Here is a 22,024-nt window from a genome sequence, read left to right on the forward strand (position 1 = left end):
TATATTGAAAATATATATTTCTGAATCAATGCAAATCAGTTTGATCAGATTTTGGAAGTAAACCGGGCTGCGATGGTACGGTTTTATGAGTTTCTGAACAGAATACTTCAACAAGAAAAAATTTATTGGATTATGATTTTTAACTAAATATGGGGTTAATTTTGATTTCATGGTGTATCAAAGTATCTGGAGTATCAAATGATTGAATAAATACGCACACACTCACTCCATTAGCTCTGTCTACAGCTCAATCTCTGTTTTTTTCGAGGAAGTGTGGTCTCCTCAGATTAAGCTCTGGAAGCCAGCGCTGGTAGACGGCCACAGGGTTGATGTTCCAGTGTTTGTGGAAGGAGATTGGGCTCTGCCGTGCCAGAAGTTCTTTCACATAATCAACCTGCCGGACATGTGGTCAGAGAAGAGACCATGGATTATTCCAGAGGTTTCACACTCAGCATACAAATGGAACCTAATTTATAAAGACGCATCTGCGAACTTGTTGTGTGAACGTATAATCGTTTCTCGAATGCTAAACTGAACAATTTATAAATGGTGTACATGTAAAACTGTTCTTGTCTTTTCCGGCCAATTCGGTTTTTCTAAATATAATTTTCTAAACTCTTAAGCCTTTTAAAGGGATAGTTCAACCAGAAATGAACATTATCATCATTTTATTCCCCTCATATTGTTCGAAACCCATATGGCTTCTTTCTTATGTGGAACACAAAAGAGGTAACTGGCAGAAAAATGTCCTATCTGCTTTTTTCCACAGTGAAAGTGAATGGCGGTGATGACACTAAAGTTCAAAATGGGGTCAGTAAGATAATCATCTATGGTCTCGAAAGACTTGGAATATAGTGCACAAGAGTAATGGACCACTTTTATGGTGCTTTTCTGTCCTTTTTGATATTGATGGTCCCTATTTACTTTCATTGTATAAAAGAGAGCAGTGTGAACATTCTTCAAAACTTTTCCTTCCAGAAAAATAAATGATTTCATAATTCATATGTAAACTATTCCTTTAATTACCAATCAAATAGATGGAATATATCAATATTATAAATGAGGCTCTCTAGGGAGTACAAATAAAGCCAGTACAAGGATATAATAAACCTGTCTGCCTGCACCCTCGATTCATCTGTGAAATCACAAGATTGCTCTCCAGATTTGCAGCAACAGATTTCAGCTTATTTGTTGCTCTGCTTGGGTGCCAAAGTATGGCAACATTGAAAAAAAGAATCGTAGACAGCCGCAGCCACCTGCCAAAATGTTCTGCACACCAACTCTACTGAACACCATCCTGTAAGAATATAGAAACTTTACTCTATATGGAACAAGTTCTACTGGACATAATTCAGCTCACACAGGCAGATTCTGAATTGCCTAACGATTTGGGACGGCTAACTATGTGAAAAGTTAACTTGTCCAGTCTCAAGTGAAAGTGAATCACACTCACCTGTGTGACAGACAGTCATGACACCATTGTGTCTTTCACAAAGTACCTACATTGCAATGGGAAGTCACTGTCTGCTAATTTGAATGCTACAAGTAAACAAAAAAACACTTGAGGACCGTTACTAAGCACCAAACTGTTAGGACACTTTGATAGCATGACAAAACGGGTAGCATGCCACTACCAACACCATGTTACTACATGTTTGCTAAGGGGATCTGAGTGGTTTTTAGCGTGTTGATAGGTGGTTGCTTACTGTCAAGTAAAAAAAAAAGTTTAAGCAATAGTAATCTGAGCAGACTGTATCTGTGAAGCGTGACGTAATTTTCATCATTAGGAGGGTCCGTGGAGGTCCGAGTGCTGCCCAATTTTCGTGACTGTGCGGACAGCGCATGGTGTGCACGCGCAGATCCGCGCTTACAGCCAAAGTAGTGTACTTTGAAAGGCTCTCGGGAGAGGAACGTGGAAAATAAAGTATACCCGGGCCTTAACTCACCCTCCACCACCCGTGATGTAGATGTAGCCACCCCTGCTAAGCCCATAGCCGTAGCGCTCTCCAACACTCACAGATTCATTTGGAGCATAACATCCCAGCAGTCTGGGTAGACTGGAAGACATTGGTTATTCAGTGCATTATGTGACACAAATCCACAGGGTAATTTTCCCAAAGAGGTGTCATCTATATTCCTCATAAACATAACCTGACATTAAAGCTGCAGTCTGTAACCTTTTTGGGTTAAAAAATCCATAATACATTTTTGAGCAAGTACATAACCAGTCAGTGTTCAAAACTATCTGCTTGCCTTAGCTCGATTCAAAACGGTAAGCTTGTAATAATGTTTTTAATTCCAGTGGTACTGGTGGATTTCCGCAGGAAATTCGAGCATGTCTTTGCGCCATTACGTCACATCTGTACACATAAAGGTGTCTCGGGGAGTAGGCTATGTTGCGTGTGAGGATGTTGGAGATTTATAGCCTTTTCTCACAGCACTTGATATAAAATTCTTATGTTGGTCATCTACTTCCAAAAAGTAGAATGAATCTGTGATTGCGAATGCCAGTATCCACACCGGCGTGATGACTGACAGCCGCACATTCTCCTCAAAACATTGTGTTCATCCGCGCTGTGCCGGGCCGAGGCACAACCCACGTAAAGTTGATAATTCCACGAATAACTGCAATTGCAGGTTTCGAACAGAGATGGCGACAAAGAGCAAAAACGACCGATTGCAGCTTTTTAAAAAAAACAACATCTGGTGTCAACTTTTATCATGTGTTTACAGGCATTTTTCTGAACATATTAACAAAATACAGTAGCTTTATTTATTAATTTTCTTTCTTTCTTTTACCTATCCACCTTTTTGGCCTGTCCTCAGCCCTGTTCCCAACTCTTTTTACTGTAGGCGTATTGGCAGATATGCACAATTGGATGAATTATGAAAGCACAATACATTAAAATAAAAGCAATACATTTTAGTCGACTATTTTTTAAGTGTTAAAAAGTTATCCATTAAAGGTAGGGTAGGTCAGAATTGTCTAAAAAAAACTTTTATTCAAATTTGTTTAAACTGTCTTTATATACCAATGCATAATTAAAATGTAAGTACTCTGATAAAAAGAGTATAAAAATCGAGTGACTCTAGACCGTTTAATCTTCATTAAACACAGCTCATTAATTCCATTCACTCCCACCTAAAAACGGGTGCGCGACTGCGCGCACGTGGGCAGAGCCAGTAATAACGGCGGTAGTCATGGCGACGGAGAGTGACAGTCGCGCAAGCCAATCCTGTGATTCGTCCCGAATGGAAATAATGAGCTGTGTTTAATGAAGATTAAACGGTCTAGAGTCACTCGATTTTTATACTCTTTTTATCAGAGTACTTACATTTTAGTTATGCATTGATATATATAGAAAGTTTAATCAAATTTGGTAAAAAGTTTTTATATAAATCCTACCTACCCTACCTTTAACCCCATAATATATTTTTTCCATTTAAAGTGATAAACTATTTAATAAATAAAAAGTTATCCTCTCATGAACTCTGTAAGGACAAGTTAAAAGTCTTTTTAACTTTTACTACATTATGTAATGTTGTCTTATACTTGTCAGTAGGGATGATATTAAAACATCAAAATTACAACTGAAAATAACAAGTGAATATTTATAGCACTAAATTAAATAAGTGAATAATAATAATAGCATTAAATTATAAGAGCCAAATTGTAGCTTCACGGCCTTGCATACAATATACTGGCAAATTAGACTGTAAAAATGGTAAACCTTCCTGAAAACATTCAAATGTAATACTTTAACCTGAGATGGCACACTGCAATTTACACTAAACACACTATCAACTGTAATATAAATAACATAAATATAAATGAGCAAATAAATAAAAAGATACAGCATGTCACAATTTTAAGTATCTAATATGTGCCAAAGAGTTTAATGGCAATTTTTTTATGGTGTATTAAATGTTTTGATAAATCTGTCCTATTGTATTGTCTTGGGAGATAAAACTGTCCATATTTTACGAGAGAATATTCACTTTTTACTTTTTTTTTTAAAGGTGAAGTCTGGATATTTGCAAGCCTTTAAATGGCATGAAATGCCCTGATTTTCCTCTCTTACTGAGGTTGTATTAAAGGAGATGGAATATCTCCTTTAGGGTATAATTTGTAAGCACATTTAACAGAGACTTCACAACCATGTGAATTCCGGTCCAAATTTTGCACAGATTTCAGCATCGTGACCTTAAGTGCTTCAGAGTATTTTTGTGTGGGCGTACTTGATTTTCATGTTTGTGCCAGACTGCTGGATTATAATTCTGGATGATATGTGAGATGAGACTTCTTTTAGATTCAAGATTACATACTTTAGTGTATTTCCCATTAAGTGTATGCATCTTAATGCATCAAGTTCCGTTTTGTTTAATAATCATTGTGTCGTCATCTACTATGAGTTAACAAGGTGCTTGTGTTACTGCCCCATTCGCAAACCTCCTCAGGATGGCAAATGGTTTCATACAGTGCCCTGTAAATACAAGTGTAACAAGTTTGTAATTCATCTAGACAAGACTCTGGACTGCGTTCCTGCAATATGTTGCTATAAATGAGAATAAAAACAGCAGATGAATGAATTGGAGACATGCAACTCAACTCGTATCTCTTATGTTCTGTCCAAGAACTCAGGGCAGACATACTGTAAGCAAGACTGCAAAAACCTGCATCTGATTCAGTAATCGCCAGGTGGCACAGAAACTATCTGAAGAAGGGAGGTGGGCTCTTTTTAACCTTATAGCTCATCATGAATATTAATTAGATGACATAACATTCACCAATAAATAACAGTGAAGATTAGCATAATAACAGGTGCTATCCAACTTAATTTTCAACACGGAAGGTGTTTTCTGTGAATGAAAGACTTATTTATTAGCCGCTATAGGGAAATAATGAGAAGAATATATAGAAATGCAGTAAACTGTAAAACTATTTGCACTACATACCAGCATGGTTATAATTAAGACAATACATTAAAATAATATAGTAAAAAAATGCCAGGTTGCAATATCAAGCAGCATAACGAGCTGTTTTGTACAGCTAAAAATAACCGGAAGCCAGACACATTAAAATTACAAATGGTCGCACCCGCGCTTACCTTAAAAAATACGATGGATAGAGTGGTGCAGGGATGAAGTAAAAACCTGGAAGACTTTCCTAAAGAAAGTCTTTCCTGGAAGACTAAACCTAAAGATTTTCCTATAGGTTTTTAAAATGTTTTTTTTTTATGTTTTTTATTCTAAAACGTAAATTACACACACTCACACCCCAAATGTTCTTACCTAGTTATTTATGGACCACGGACCACAAGGTGGGACTTGAACTTGTCGAACACAAGGCTATCAGCTCTGGCCAGTGGATGTAATAATCACAAGCTTGGCCCACAGCTTTAATTAACTCTGAGAGCTCAATGACCCTCTTAGAGCTTTAACCAGGTATGGACAACAAACAACAGCAACAATACCACCTTTGTGGTTCATTACAAATATCTTCCTGTGACTTTTCCCTTTTTTCCAGTTAATAGGATAGAACTGAAGAGAAGTAGTGGGAAACATCTGTGAGAACAGATTGGGAAATGACCTGTGCCAGATTCAAAGCCTTGAGTTGTCCACGGTGCAACATGTCTGGCCCTTCCATCCCTTCATTATACTGGAATTTTCCTGATTCTGAGGCCCCAATGTTCCAAACACTTTCAGGATAAAATTGCAGAGGAATGCACTGGAACACAAAAGAAGTCAATCATAAAATCAATACAGGCGCTTCCATTAAAGGTTTGCCACTGTTGGTTGAAAATGTGCCCAGTGGACTGGCAGTAGGCATAATCCCACATTCCTATGGTCCATTACAGGGTTTGAAAGAGCCACAAGGATTAGATTCAGTGTGGTTTATAAAGCACTAAACGTATGGCCATTAAAGATATGCAAGACAAAAGGCCACATCAGCAAATTTGCCTGGATGTACGATTTTCCGAGCAGGAGCTGGAGCAGGAGATTCCTTTTTCTCAGGTTCAGAAGGTTAATAACGACTTTGTGACCGGGAAGATGAGTAAAAGAGTGATATAACAAAGCAAAAGAGGGAAAGAGAGGTCGCACAAAAGCTTTGCAGCACCCATGAAAGAGAAGCTCTCCTATGGCAGTCGAATGAAAAGGCCAGCTAGACACAGGCTGAGAGATGGGGAGAGGACAGGAGGAGGACAGAACAAAACATACTGAAAAAAGCTCCGGAACACCGACTCTCTAGATCTGTGGGAGTAATGTCTGTTCTGAACATTACCACACCACAGCTGACTGAGCTCTCCTCTACACACACACTCAAGAGAAGACTGCTCACTCCCCCAGATGTTTAGCTCCTCATTCTGGTGCAGAGACAAAGACACAGAGAGACAAAGAGGGGTGGAGAAGTCTAATTTAGGGGACAGGTGTTGAGAGTCCTCGGAGACTATCCTCAGCTCTTTCTTCATTTCAGTTCCTGGAGAATGACACTGGATATATAAGGTTATTGAGATTTGGCTGCTAGCTTGAGGGGCCTGGGGAGTTTGTGAAGGAAGAAGAATGTCTCGAGGCTGACGGTGCAGCCAGGTATATTGTGCGGTTAAATTAGTATCCTTAAAAATGAAGAATGTCCCACTGTTTGAGAGTCGAGTAACATGGCAAATTTAAACTTACTAAAATGACTGTCATGAATTACACAGCAAGTTTAAATATCTAGCAAGTTTAAATATGTCTGTCTGTCTGTCTATCGGAAGAAGGGCCATCTGTCATGGCAGCAAACTTGTTATTTAGAAGTCCATTAACAACTGTGTGTAAACAGACTGGAAGCAACCAATGCCCCATCCATTAACTTGCCGCAGTCAAGTCATGAATAAAACAAATTATCTGCCTTTACAAAGTTTGACGTCGGACTGTTTTCCATTAAAGAAGCCACTGCACATTTTGCACATCACAGGAAATCTGCGAAGACAAGAGGGAATAATCAGTCCATTTAAATGCTTCATTTCATTTCAGAGTAATTTTCTATGGTTTTGGGTCACAGTTATGAGCCATGTTCTTAGAGGATACAAGGACATTATGAAATTGTTATTTGTTTTTTTAAATCCCACTTGCAATGGTTCTTTTCACAGACATGCACTAGCCCTTGAATGAGCTCAGACTCAGTTGGACAAGTTGATGCTTGTCTGAGCACGGTAATTGATTACACACCTTATACTAAGGAGTGTCTGCATGTTCCTCAGACAACACTGATCCTGTTGTCAGCCCAAAATAAAAAATGAAGAGACAAACCTCTCTCTGTGTTAGGGACTCCCCAAGTGGATTGTGGGTACAGTGCTGGTCAGAATTATTTGCCCCCTTGGTAAATATGATCAAAGATGGCTGTAAAAAAATACATCTGCTGTTAAAATTTTATTTAAAAAAAATAGCAAAAAACTAAGTAAAATTCATTGAAGTAAAATAATTGAAAGTGGGGGGGGGAAATCACATTATGAAATAAATGTTTTTCTTCAAAACACGTTGTTTATTGAATACTTATTGCAAACTCCTTGTTCCAAGTTAACAGCTCTGAGTCTTCTCCTATAATGCCTGATGAGTTTGGAGAACACCTGACAAGAGATCAGAGACCATTCCTCCATACAGAATCTCTCCAGATCCTTCATATTCCCAGATCCATGTTGGCTCTTCTTCTCTTCAGTTTAGCCCACTTATTTTCTACAGGGTTTATGTCTGGAGACTGGGTTGGCCATTGCAGATCTTGGTTTTTTTGCTCAGTGACCCATTTTTGTTTTGATTTTGATGTTTGTTTTTGGATCACTGTCCTGTTGGAAGATCCAAACATGGCCCGTTATAAGATTTCTAGCAGAGGTTGTCAGGTTTTGAATTTTTATCTGTTGTTAGTTGATCGAATTCATGATGTCATGTATCTGAACAAGATGTCCAAGACATCTGGAAGAAAATTAGGCCACAGCATTAAAGATACAGCAGAGTATTTCATTTTACACATGGGGTACTTTTTTATCCATGTATAAACCAAACCCATATTAAATGTTTGCTGCCAAAAAGCTCTTTTTTTGTTTTTGTTTCATCTGTCCATTTTAATAAAATATCAAAAGGATTAACAATGCAATTTTATTTTTTACAGCCATCTTTGATCATATTTACCAAGGGGGCAAATAATTCTGACCAGCACTGTATATGTATTTGTGATGTCACTGTAGTATTCCAGCGATGCAGCATCTTTTCCCATGTCTGTTTAACTGAAGGAACTGCAAAGATACATTTGTGAATACAGTTTTAGACAGAAATACATTGAGACTATAACATCCATCTAAAAGAGCTAAAAATAATAAATTAAAGATATCCTGCTGCAAATTTGCATATCTGCATTGATATTTATGATCTTTTTAACCACACACAAATGTTGTAGCATTTAATGCGGCCTCGAGACTGTTTATAAAGTCAAACCCTAAACATACCGGCAATCATGCAAATCAGTGCAATTATAGCTGACCAGCTGCAAAATGAAAATTTTCCTGGAATATAAAACAGCCTTTATACCTGTCCTATTATACAGTAGAGAGAGGGGGACTGGAAGAGGGTTGTGTTTGAAAGTACAATGTTTCTGCAAAGCCATGATGGAAGTTTGTTGGGCGACAATCTATAAAATCAATTCACTGTCACTTAAAGACATGTGGGCTGAGACGGAAAGCATCTGACGGCTGCAATTATTCCCATTTATTATTGTCTATCTTTAATCCTCCCGGAGCATGGACTGAAGGCCTCTTTTGTGTGCTCTGCTGAACCACATAGACTTTGCTTTTTAATCAAGGCGAATGATCCAATCCATCTAAAACATACTGTTGCTCATTATCTAATTTAAATAAAAGCTAAGCTAAATAAAACAAGCAGTCATACATCTATCTATCTATAAATTACAGGAACGTCTGTCTGTCCGTGTCTCTATGACTGTTATTCGCATAGCTCTCGAACTGTTAGTCCGATGGATTTCAAACTTGACATGTGTCTTGCTACGGGGACGAGTAAGTGCAGTGCCAAGTTTGCCGTTGTTTGGATTAGAAATGCAAAAGATATAGTTAAATATATCGGTAAAAGAAGCACACATTGAAGATGTTTGAATGATGTTTAGAAAGTTGTGGTTTAAAAATGAACATTCTGACATAAACACTCTGTCAGCTAAACATTAAGTCAGCTACACTGTTTACTTCTGAATATTATTTTATTCATGGCCATCATTTGTAGTAGCCTATTCACAAACTGTTTGCTCAAGCGTAGCGTTTTCTCGGAGTTCACTGTGTAGCCTGCTCCCTGAATCGTGTAGTTAAATGTTCCATATTTATTGTAGGCTATGTCATTATGTCAGTATCAGTATTTGCTTTCTACAATGCACAAATAAAAAAGCCACTGAACTGTTGCTGTGTAATTGTAACAATGAGCACTCAAACACACCAAACCAACAATTACTAAAAACACACACAAAAACTGATTTTGCACGGGTCAGGCACTGCACTAGTATTTATAACAACAAGCAAAGGTTTCTCCATTTTTAAATGGGATCGAATGTATCTTCATATGGATGGCAGTGATGAAGCTGAGGTGAAGTGTGTAATTTCTACATAATAATAATAATAATACACTTATAGAAAAAAAGTATTAATAAAAAAAAATTAGTTCATGATGTGAACTAAATTCAGTAACTCATGTTAACATATACAACTTTTATATAAGACTCCATTATTACTTGCAGAAAAGAACATTGACCAAAATGAATAAATGCTGTACGACTACTGATCATTATTAGTTTGTTAAACATTGTGTTACTTAAAAAGTACAGACTTCACCTTTCAAGTTTGGTTAGTGAGGATCCAGTGATGGTCTTTATCTTTTTTTTTTTTAAAGAATAGCTGACTACTCCCACCTATCTCAATGAAATATTTGGCATGTTTTATCAACAACAAAGATGTCCTCATTTTGCACAGGGTTTCCCTATGAAGAACATAACAGATTATTCAAGCAAGTCAGTAGCCTGGTTTCCATTACAGATTTGCACAAAACTTTTTTATATAATGTAAAAAATTATATCATTTTATATAATACAAATATTTTATAAATGTCCATAAAAAAAACTATTGCGAAATGACGGCGTTTCGTTAACCTATGTTATGCGACTAAAATTTGCACTAGAATTGTTTTCCTCTCATGATAAGTCATTCCAAAAACCATGGCAACAGATGTTGGTTGGTTTACGTATATCACAGCCACCGCGCTAGCCATTATTTTTAATCGAAGTAGACGTAGGCGCGTTATCCAAGCATTAATGGCAAGAAAAAAGCCCCTTATACTTAGGAGCGGAACATATGAGGTGTGAATCCAGTATTCTTCTCGTCTTCTGTCCAAACATACCACGCCATCTTTAAAGAATGATTGACTTTTAAGTACGCCAGGTGACCTGTTTCCATTGCAGTTTTGCACAATATTCCTTTTTCGAATTGCCTCAACCACCTCATGTGAGCGTAAAAACTTTTTTGCGATATATGGGAGTTTTGGCGAAATTGACGTGTTTCCATTTCGCAATTTCAATTTGCGGAATTTGAAGGGTAATAGAAACGCAGCTAGTTTCTGCTACCATCAAAGCCTGTTCATTACAGTATTTGGGTTAAAACCAGAGTACCTCCTGTTCCTAATTTAAGACATAGTAGGTCTTCCATTGAGTTATTACAGAATGTCTGCGTGTCAGCTCTCAGAGGACACTTTGTGAATGTGGCTCAATTTAAGGAATATGAACTCATAGGCCTTTGATTATTATCATTCAAACTCAGAAAGAACAGCAAATGCGAGAAACCACAAGCAGGAATTTGGTGTTCACTTTTGAAGGCTGTCATTTATTGGGGTATTACAGCAGGGAAAGAGTGATGATGGCAATGACAACTGACTGCGAGATGTTAATCCTGCTTGACTTTCTCTTGGAAGCCTGAACAGAACAGCTTGTCATAGTTTCATTATTTCACATGGCCGAGAGCTTGTATAAATCTCTGAACTAAATTTGTAGGAGGTGTGTTAGTGTTTATAGTACTTACACAGGAGGACAAGTAGGTGTTGATGGTCGTAGTGTAGTCTCCCGTGGAGCAAAACCCCTTCTCCGCAAGATCCCTCCCTTCCTGCCAAATGTAGAGGGCAATCTGAAACATCAATAAGTGGAGTAATGTGACTTCTACTCCATCAAGGAATCAATGACTATTAAACGAGTTGAACTAAAGAGACGATATGATTAAAACACGCAAGTGCAAAGAACAAAGCAATTCAGAGATCACAGAAAGAGAGTGCATTTTATAAACAAAAAAATCACCCACAAATTAACAATCTGCAATCATTTGTTGACCCTAATGTCATTGGACTTTCTTCTGTGGAACATAAAAGGAGACATTTAGCATAATGTTGACATTGTTCTTTTCTAAATGAATAAAAGTAGTGCGCAACGACTCATGCACTACATTCAAAGTCTTCTGAAGCCAACTGATGTCAGTGATATCAAGCGGCACTGGTTTTTGTGTGTGTATAATGAGTAAAACGCACTGTAAAATGGCATATAGACTACTGTTATGGTACTTTTGTAGTTAATTCCATTGTATGGAAAAGAACAGCTTGAACATTCTGTTAAACATCTCTTTTTGTGTTCTACGGAAGAGAAAAAGTCATACAGGTTTGGAACAACATGACCGGAGAGTAAATGATGACAGAATTGTAATTTATGAGTGGACTATCCCTTTAAGAAAAAGACCGATGCCAGTCAGTAAGACCACAGGGTTTTGAGCAGACTCTTAGAGAGTACTACATCAATAGAGATCACAAAAGTAGCACTGAGAGTTCTCTCTGGAACATGCGGTCTCGTTTTTATCAGCAAGAGAGAGAGAAGTGATGGCAAGAGAAAATGAGTGTGTGTGAGAGAGAGAGTCTTTCAATGTCACACAATTCAAAGCCCTTCCATTAATGATGACAGTTCCTCCATAAAAATATCAATGAGAATTAATATATATACACAGATATTCCCATTTGTAGGCAGATGGCAAATTATTTTAACATGAGATGCCAGACACCTTGAATTAAGATGTGACATTGAAGGAAGTATGGAGAATGTGAATTATATAAGCTGAAAAGAGCTGAGATGATAGATCTGAAAAGGGGGGGAAAGTCTGTTATCTGTGTCTGGGTCACTTTGGGGAAAAAAATGTCTTGTGTTGAGATACTTTCAGAAAGATTTCTGATGCATTAGAGCAACTTCCATTACAAATTATTCATATTTATTACAAACAAAAAGGGCAAGCACTTCCATTGCAAAATATGAATATTTAACAAACAATCAAAAATATAAAGTGCTACTGCCATATGTAGAAGAACTCCAATTACATAGAAGTATTTTGTGATATTTTTCACCTCACGTTGAAGGTCAATTGTGAAATCCAATTTGGGTGGCTCATAATTCACACGTTCTGTGGTTCTGAGACACCAGACCAAATAATATCTGTATTAAAAGTGTAAAGTAGCAGCTACGCAAGAAGCACGGAGATGAAATCTGACCGCTTAGCCAGGGGGCAGACGAGGGCCCAGCTAGCCATGAGGTCAGGGTAACTGAAGCCGTAGGGGTCCTCTGAGATAGTGGTGGATAATTGTTGGTTCATCATCATGGAGGGGTCTGCCCAGAAACCACTCCTTTGGGAAAAAAGACACTTGGATAAAAAACAAAGAGGCAATGGATTAATCTTCCCAGCCCTGTTTCAGGCTGCTCTTTAATTTCCTCTAATTACTTTAAGTTTGCAGGAGATGGTTTTATGTTTTGTGTTGACATATTTATAGTTTTCTCCAGTGATTGTTTGTTTATGGAGTAGTTGCACATTTAAAGGATCTACGGTTGATTTTAAGATTAAATTCATATGGCCTAAATAACATTATCCAAGAGATTGCGGCACAACACTTTGTTTTCAGGTCAGTGGCGATAAGTCAAGAATATTGCAGGTGACATTTCACACAATCAAGAAACGAATTGATCCCTGAGGGCTCCCTCACGGCTGCTGATGATTGGATGCCTGAAATTCAAGTAGCATAGAGCATTTCAAGTGCTGTGTGTCCTCAGAGTTAAAAGTACATTTGGCTGAGAAAGTAAATACGGGCAAAACTGTTAAAGTAGCTTACTACATGAAAATGTGCATGTCCACCCTTATGAAAAGAAAATATAATTCCTATATATGATCAATATCAATGGTTTAACAGTATATTTGAAAATATATTGTATTGGAATTGACGCTTTTCATATATTGAAAAACATGTGACAAAATATTTACTAATCATAATGTAATTTTATATTCAGTAATACTTTTGAATATCTAATTCAAATATCTAAGTGAATAATAGTAATCACTTTATGATATATAGATGTATATGATCAGATATGGTAATATATTGCAGACATACTTATGCAGCATAAACACACATATATGGAGAAAGATATAATGTAATATATTTCTTGTATTTTTATAATTATTTACATTATAAATGTTTCATATTTTAAAGCTAGTTAACGGAAGCACAAGCACACCAGTATGTACTAAAGTATTTAGCCAAGAGACTATCACTGTGCTCAGTGTGCTGAGGAGAGCACAGTCATTACTTTTAAAATATAGTAATTATAGTCTTAATGTTGTTCGGCCAATCGTCAACCTAACCACAGGCTTTATACTCTTCAGCGCAATGGTAACCCCAAAAACTCAAGACATACCAGAAAACCTTTTAAACTCCAAAATAATAGCAAAAACACATTAAATAACACTTCATTTTAAAATTTGCTCTCCTTTAACAGTCAGAAGCAAAGCATCCTGGGAACTAGAAATTGTAACTCATTCCGTGAATGTGTAAGCATAAATTCACATTTATATGGGAACATGTATGTGTGCAATATACACAATATAGGATAAAACTGAAGTCTTGATATTGCACATTTGCAATAGATAAAGTCTGCCACTCACCTTTCTTGTGTTGAATTTGCTCAGCAACTACATAAGGTTGTGCAAATTCACCTTGGTCTCTTCTTCCAAAAACACAATCCACGAAGATTGTTGGCAGTACTGTGAGGCAAGGCTAAAAAAAGAACAACATAGAGCTGCATAAAATGTGATTAAGAGAATCTTGTGAATAAACACTCATAATTCTGACATCAAGAGGTGGAGTACATTTTGTGTTGTGTTTGTTTTTGCGTTTTAAGAATGCTCCAGTTTCCATCATAATCTGACAGCTTGTGCAGGAGCACAACATAAGGTGAACTCTGTGCATAAACTCTTTAAAAATGTTGCTGTTTTGCAATGTTATTCATTTACTCAATGCATTCTGACTGACGGTTGATATTGATTAAAGGGGTTCACCCAAAAATGTCATTCTTACCCTCGTGTGGTACACGTACGACCTTCGTTCATCTTTCGGAACAAAAAATGTTTGATGGAATTCGAGAACTGTCTGAGCTCTCTGAGTCTCCTAACTTGATCATGTCGTAAACACAGTTTAGCGCTTACGGTTTCTACGTCTGAACGCCGGCTCAGTATTGACCCGCTTCTGCTCACGTGAACACATTAGCCGGCGCTCTGATGTAGAAACCGGACGCACTGCACTGTGTTTACTACATGATCAGCGTAGGAGACTGACACGGAAGAGAAGAAATTGTTGAATGAAGTCATTATTTTTGTTTGTTTTTTGCACATAAAAAGTATTCTCATCGCTTTGATGCTTCGTAGCATTAAGGTTGAACCACTGTAGTTACATGGACTATTTTAAAAATGTCTTTACTACCTTTCTGGGCCTTGAAAGTTGCAATGTCCAGAAACCTCTCGGGTTTCATAAGAAATATCTTAATTTGTGTTCCGAAGATGAATGAAGTTCTTACGGATTTGGAACTGCATGAGGGTGAGTAATTAATGACATAAATTTAATTTTTGGGTGAACTAACCCTATAAGGAACAAGGCATGTCCTCATGCAGGTACTCTTCTGCAGAATTGCCATTGAAAGATGCCAGGTAACTGAAACAGATCCATGTAACAATTAATATGCATGAATTCACAGTCAGTCCGACTTTAAAGGAATACATCATGCAAAAATGAACATTCTGTAGAAATGGAAGAACAAAATGGTTTGGAATTACATAGAGGTAAATTGGTAAAACTCTTCCTTTAAAACCTCATGTCAAGTTTGATGCAGTTTTAAAATATTAAATTTAAATATGTAATATTTAAATATTTTACATTTTAAATATTACGTTTAATATTAAAAAAAAATTGTAAATAACATTTTTTAGCTCCAAATGGCATCATTAGGAACTATTTTTCAATTCAGGAGTTTACTGTACTTTTTTATGTTAATGCATCTCGCAGCAAAACAGTAGCTTAGTCTATGCAGTGGGGATTATGACCACAGGCTCTTCTAAATGTTTTGAACTTCAAATCTAACTTTACAGAGGTCAAGGACTGCAGATACCGAATGGGAAGAGGTAAGAGTTATGGAGTGCCGGAGGGTATTCGTATGAACCAGATGTGCTTAGAAAACTCAAACAGCTTGTTTAGATAAAGCATGCAATAGCAGAGAGTTTGAGGTTATTCAGAATGTGCTGGAAAATTGAGCAGATGGAAGATCAAGAAGACAACATTTGTGAGGTTTAGATTGATTGACAGAGGAAAATTAACACCCACATGACTCACACTTTTAAAAACATCCATTTTGTTCTATAATAGGAAAGCTTTCAAACTTGTATCTTTAATGTTACATTTTCAGACTACTAAGCTGTTAACTCCCTCTGACAAATCAGTTTGCATGCACAAAAACAATAACAACCTGTTTTTGAAAGCACATTGTGATTCTTGACAATTTTCTAATCACATAGTATGAAAAGTTAAAAGTTAAGTGTGTAATTTCCGCAGTCCATTGCATAAACAAAGGAATAATGCAAAAATAATGGCTTTCATTCATTAATAATGCCAATTTTTTATAAAACGGCAAACCATTTCCATATTAGGGTGTTCTATGACCTCACTGCTCTCTTATCTTGCTCTTGTCTGAGAGCGTACAGCAAGATCTTCAAATAAAGCAAAGTGTGCCAATGTCAAAACCAGTTAAAACCCAACTTAATCATAAAAAAAGGGAAATCGACCAACATATCGGTTACTTATAGCCGTCTCTCAAAATTAAGGTGCGATAGGAGACAGTATTTTACATCAAATTACACACACAACCATAAGCACATAAGAACTTTGTTAAAGTTTAAAATCTACTTCTGAGTTAATGAAAAACACCCACATGTCATTGTAACATATTGTAGCCTTAAGTTTAAAGTTTCATTTCAACTTAAATTACATTAAACTGACTTAAACAATAGAATCTTGTATAACTTATACAAAAAAGTTTATATATAATTGCATAAAATATATTATTTTACAGTGTAGTGAACCTTTGAAGGCTTCCTGACTGCTGCACTTTTGAAGGAGGGACAAAAGTAGCACACTGCCCAAACTTGAGCGCCAGTTATACTGCCAATAGTGAGGAACTGGATGATGATTATGACAATGAGGTGGAAAGAAATCCGGCCTTCTGAATTCAGGCAGTAAAAATGCTTCTAACGCCAGGTCACAGCCAGTCAGCGGGTCTATCCCTGCCCCAGCACAGCACACGGTGGTTAATAAGCAAGGCTGATGTGTCAGGCAGAGCGATGCTCGGGAAACCTTTTCCACATGCCGTAGCCTAGGAGTCCTGCCGATTAACAGGAGGTCAAGATAGCAACTGGAGCGTTCTTACCTTCCCGCTCAACAGCCCCAATCCTCCCATCCTTCCCATCACTCCCACTGTGAAAGTGGTCTTCTAATGAGCCTGAAAACCATACGTCTCTCAACGTTCAAAATCAGCCAAAACTCATGTTAAGATGGGCTCTAGTAAAAGTGAAAAAGATGGCCTTATTATCTGGAATGACTCACGGAAGGTGAGGTTCGACTTCTGCATAAGAATTGGGATGCAGAGAATTCAGATAGCTAATTAGCAATAATAAATTCAATCTTCCAAACATAAAATATACATCAGCGAGAAACTGAAGATAGTAAAAGTAAGAGGCTGGGAAACAGATGGCATGATGAAACAAAGAAAAAAAGGAAAATGAAAATGAATGACATCCTTAAAAATCCTTTCCTAGGCTCTGAACTTGCTCATGTTCAACATGCACTTTTTGCCAAACTTATAGCAACAATATATAATGTTGTTGCAAGGAAACAGACACCTGTCATAGGTTATTTTCAAATGGTAGTTGTTGTGGTAAAACATTAGTCACCACATGCAAATTTACCTCAATGTTTGGAGCAGCCATATTATTATAATGGTACAATTATAAAGCATCTATCTATGTACAGTTGTGTTCAAAATAATAGAAGTGTGTATTTGAGTAAAGCTCAAAATCCTTATAATAACTTTTATTTCAATACACGCAAATGCATTGGGAGCACTGCACATTCTATTAGAAATAAAAACATCAGGAAAAGTGTATCAAATGTGTTATTTATTAGACAGTGAAGAAAAAGGAATATTAGGCTGTTCAAAAAAAATAGCAGTGTATGCATTTTTCTTTACAAAGTCAAACATTTACTGTACAAACTGAAAAATGCTTGAAGATTTAGCTTTCTTGTGAATCACTGAACTAATATTTAGTTGTATAGCCATGGTTTCTGAGAACTGCTTCACATCTGTGTTTCATGGAGTCGACCAACTTCTGGCACCTGTGAACAGGTATTCCAGCCCAGGACGATTGCACTACATACCACTTTTTTTTTTTGGTTTTGCCTCACTAACAGCATTTTTTATGTCACCCCACAACTTTTCTATTGGATTAAGGTCCAGGGATTGGGCTGGCCACTCCATAACGTTAATCTTGTTGGTCTGGAACCAAGATGCTGCTCGCTTACTGGTGTGTTTGGGGTCGTTGTCTTGTTGAAACACCCATTGCACGGGCACTTCCTCTTCGGCATAAGGCAACATGACCTCTTTAAGTATTTAAGTGTGCGATAAATAGGCCCAACACCATAGTATGAGAAACATCCCCATATCATGATGCGTGTGCCACCATGCTTCACTGTCTTCACAGTGTAGGCTACTGTGGCTTGAATTCAGTGTCTGGGGGTCGTCTGACAAACTGTGTGCGGCCCCTAGAACCAAAAAGAACAATCTTGCTTTCATCAGTCCACAAAATATTGCGCCATTTCTCTTTAGTCCAGTCAATGTGCTCTTTGGCAAATTGTACCCTCTTCAGCACATTAGTTTTTTCAACAATGGGACTTTGCGGGGGCTTCTTGCCGATAGCTTGGCTTCACATATGGTGTCTTCTAATTGTTACAGTACTCAAGTAACTTTAGATCTTCTTTGATCACCCTGGAGCTGATCATTGGCTGAGTCTTTGCCATTTTGACTATTCTTCGATCTTTTGAATTTTATTTGAATGGTAGTGTTCGGTTTTCTTCCACGTCGTTCTGGTTTTGGTTGCCATTTTAAAGCATTTGAAATGATTTTATCTGAGCCACCTATAATTTTCTGCACTTATAACATGTACAGTACAGTACTGCCTTCATCCTTAAATAAGGGCCACTTGTTTGACACCAGTTTTTTTCACAGAATGAATAACCTAATTGAACTCCATGCTGCTATTATTTTGAACACACTCCTTTCAATTAATGTTTCAACTACACAGAATAGGCAGCATGCATGTCATTGGGTCTGTTGTTTTTCTATCACTCTACTACACATACTAGTAAATTATTTGCCATGAAATATAATTTCTACCAAAAACAGTGATTGATCTGGTTAGTGATCTGGTCTATTATTTTGAAACTGTATATCATCGCCTTTTAATTCTAATTCAAAATGCATTATAGCCAGCCCTATACTAAATATTATTAGCCCTATATATAATATTATTCTGTAAGATGTAATTTAAGATTATTCTGTAATGTAACTGGTGTTGTGTGGTTGTGTTTTTACTCTAGAGTGTAAATAATTTTTCATGGCAAATTTAATGACTCTAAAACCTTACCAAGATTTCAGGTGTGGGCACACAAAGTTGCATTCATATCTTTTTACATTGACCGAGAGGGCTCAACGTGCTGCAAATGGAGAAAACAAATGCAAAGAGAAAAAACACCAGCAAATTAAGAAAACATCAGCATCAGTTTGACAACACATGTGCTGCAAATACTCACAACACAACCAAATACAGAAACGCGCTGCAAAAAGCACAGAAATGTTTCCAACAAGTGATGAACCTGGCTGGGACCGCCAGTGGTGTTGTCAATGCGTTGGGAGTATTTGCAATGCGTTTCTGAATTTGGTCACAGCAGATACATGCTGTCTCTTTCCACCCATCTATTTCAGTAATCACACTAGCAAAAGAAAACTTGCAAAACTGGACACTGAGTGAACTGACAAAACTGATCAATTCATCACACACACTGAAATAAACACTGTAATGCACACACTTGCTTTCACTATTAGTAATCAACAACCAAGCACAAAAATCAGCACCCCACTGTGTGGTCAATGTGAACACTCAAACATTTAGGAACCACAAAAGTGACTGTTAATACTGAAATGCAATGCACATTTCACATAATCCCAATAAAAATAAAATGACTTTTCCTAAGACAACAGTGCCATCATGTGGGTGAAATTCAGCATCAGGACACTCACACATTTATTTGTGCATAGTCTTCCTCAAAACTACCTGGTTTAGGGGCTGAGCCTGATGGAGAAGTTCTGTTCTTCTTTGACCAGACCATGATACAAGTTTATCTGGCTCTGTATCACAAATACCACATCCTGCAGTTCTTCCATAAAGAGAAAAAGAAATAGGAAGAGAAATATCTGAGCCATAGGCTAATTAGATCTAAAATAATCTGCTTGATATTGCAAGACTCAATGCATTTCTGCATTTTTTGTGCAATGAGCCATTGCATCTTTTAAATGACACTTAATGTGGGGGTGGGGGGTGTTATAACCCATTGATGAATATTTGAAACGTGCAGTTTATTTTACCATTTTAACAATCATTTCTGCCAAAACTACATGTAGTCATTTCCAAAGTAACCTTACCAAAACATTAGTTGATTTACTGGAAGACAAGAACAGAAATACACATTAAACTTAATATGAATTTAACACGCTAAGCGTTTGCCAGTGATATAGGCTACTGGTTATAAAGTTGATTTGAGTCAAGCCGCTTGACGTTGGACATTCGCGCATTTAGGGACCATCTCTAAAGTTACATGTTAAAATTAAACATAAAAATAGCCCTCCCTCATAATAATCACAAATACACTTACATTTCCATAAATCAGTTTTTATGAATGAATGGCTTACTCTAACTGTTGCTCTGGGCCGGTGTTCTGTCGATGTAGCATACTTTGTCAGAATAGCATACTGGAAGTTGAGTTTTATAGCGGGGTCTGTCAATTTAGCCTACTTTGTCAAAACTGCATAAGTTACCAGTGTTACCAGTGAAGGGTATGCTTCTTTGATGGCCCCTGGTTTAATAAAAATACAGTTTATAAAGGGGTATATTAATAAAAATACAGTTTATAAAGGGGTATGCTGTTTTGATGGCCCCTGGTTTAATACAAATACAGTTTATAAAGGGGTATATTAATAAAAATACAGTTTATAAAGGGGTATGCTGTTTTGATGGCCCCTGGTTTAATACAAATACAGTTTATAAAGGGGTAGGCTATATTAATAAAAAATACAGTTCATAAAGGGGTATGCTGTTTTGATGGCCCCTGGTTTAATACAAATGCAATTAGGTAATGTGTATATAATATAGGCCTATATATAATGTGTATACCAACACTTACCGCTTGTAATCTGGTATGCTGAAATGATGGTTTAAATTTAACGCATGCGCAATTCCACTAATTCCATGCGCATTAACCGAAGGTATCCCATTCTGATGGGTATGGTGTTCCGTCAGAACACCTGTTTTCCCGATAACGATGTAGCGCTCTCTACGTGCAAGGTTACGAACGCTCGCGGCAATTCCACGCGCCATTCCATTTGTGAATTCATCCCTATTTTGCCCAGTCTTTGAAGCATATTTTCCACATTACTTCTTTTATATATTTTTTTGTTAATTCATTTAATTTAGGTGTGTATTTCTATCTTTTTCTTCCCTTTTTAATTATTTCATTAATAAATTCATGTAAACAAAAAATGAGTAAAATAAAGTGTACAATAAAGTAGCCTACAATCAAAACATTATATTACTTATGTTGCAGTGTGTTAAATCTAGATAAAAGTGTAATCTGCCGGTTGTCCTGCAGGTGTCCTCATAAATCTGTCTTCTTACGATGCACTTGGGGATGTACGATTACTCCAGAGCACTCGTAGTTCTACGAAGATTTTCAAGTGCTACTTAAGCTACGATGCTTTTGGGAAACAGACCATAATATTAAGATCAGTCGTACGATCGTTTTTACGATCAATTTGGCTTACAATGCTTTTGGGAAACGCAGCCCTGGTCTTCGTCAACAAAACGCGCTCGGTGAGGCTGATTCTCTGCAAACCTGCTGGTGAGGTTGATTAACAGCAGATGGAGATTATGCTCTGTGATCTGCTCTGCTGCTTTTCCTGCAGTTCCTGGATGTCAATGTTGAATTTTAGTGTCGAATTTGAACCACTGAATTTGTGGAAGCGAATTAGTAAAGTGAAATCAAATGGACCGAAAATTGCCTGTTGAATATTATAGGTTGTATTTTTAAACAGTTTGAATATTTTGGAAGTGAAATATGAAAGGTGAATATGGATTATTAAATTTGTATTCATGAAAATGTGTTTGAAATGTTTTGAATTGAAATATTCACATCTTAAATATACAACCATGTTGAATTTCAGCCCATAAAAATGCAAGCCCTAAAAATGCAATGCATTTAATTGCAAGCATGATTAATGCAA

The 22,024-nt window shown here is 37.0% G+C and overlaps 1 protein-coding gene across 1 annotated transcript; it reads right to left on the minus strand.

Annotated features, from left to right (window-relative positions):
* Nucleotides 1-247: 247 nt before the first annotated feature.
* b3glctb (beta 3-glucosyltransferase b) lies at nucleotides 248-14,480 on the minus strand (the record flags this gene model as incomplete). The annotated part of the gene is given in 14 exon segments (XM_079599074.1): nucleotides 248-394; nucleotides 1,125-1,135; nucleotides 1,245-1,297; nucleotides 1,947-2,057; nucleotides 4,376-4,413; nucleotides 4,417-4,484; nucleotides 6,284-6,478; nucleotides 12,456-12,514; nucleotides 12,595-12,669; nucleotides 12,671-12,726; nucleotides 14,037-14,063; nucleotides 14,067-14,148; nucleotides 14,241-14,345; nucleotides 14,449-14,480. Coding segments are annotated over 14 exon segments (1,059 nt in total).
* Nucleotides 14,481-22,024: the final 7,544 nt, after the last annotated feature.

This window comes from Phoxinus phoxinus (genome assembly GCF_949152265.1).
Source record: "Phoxinus phoxinus genome assembly, chromosome: 23".
Lineage (NCBI taxonomy): Eukaryota > Metazoa > Chordata > Actinopteri > Cypriniformes > Leuciscidae > Phoxinus > Phoxinus phoxinus.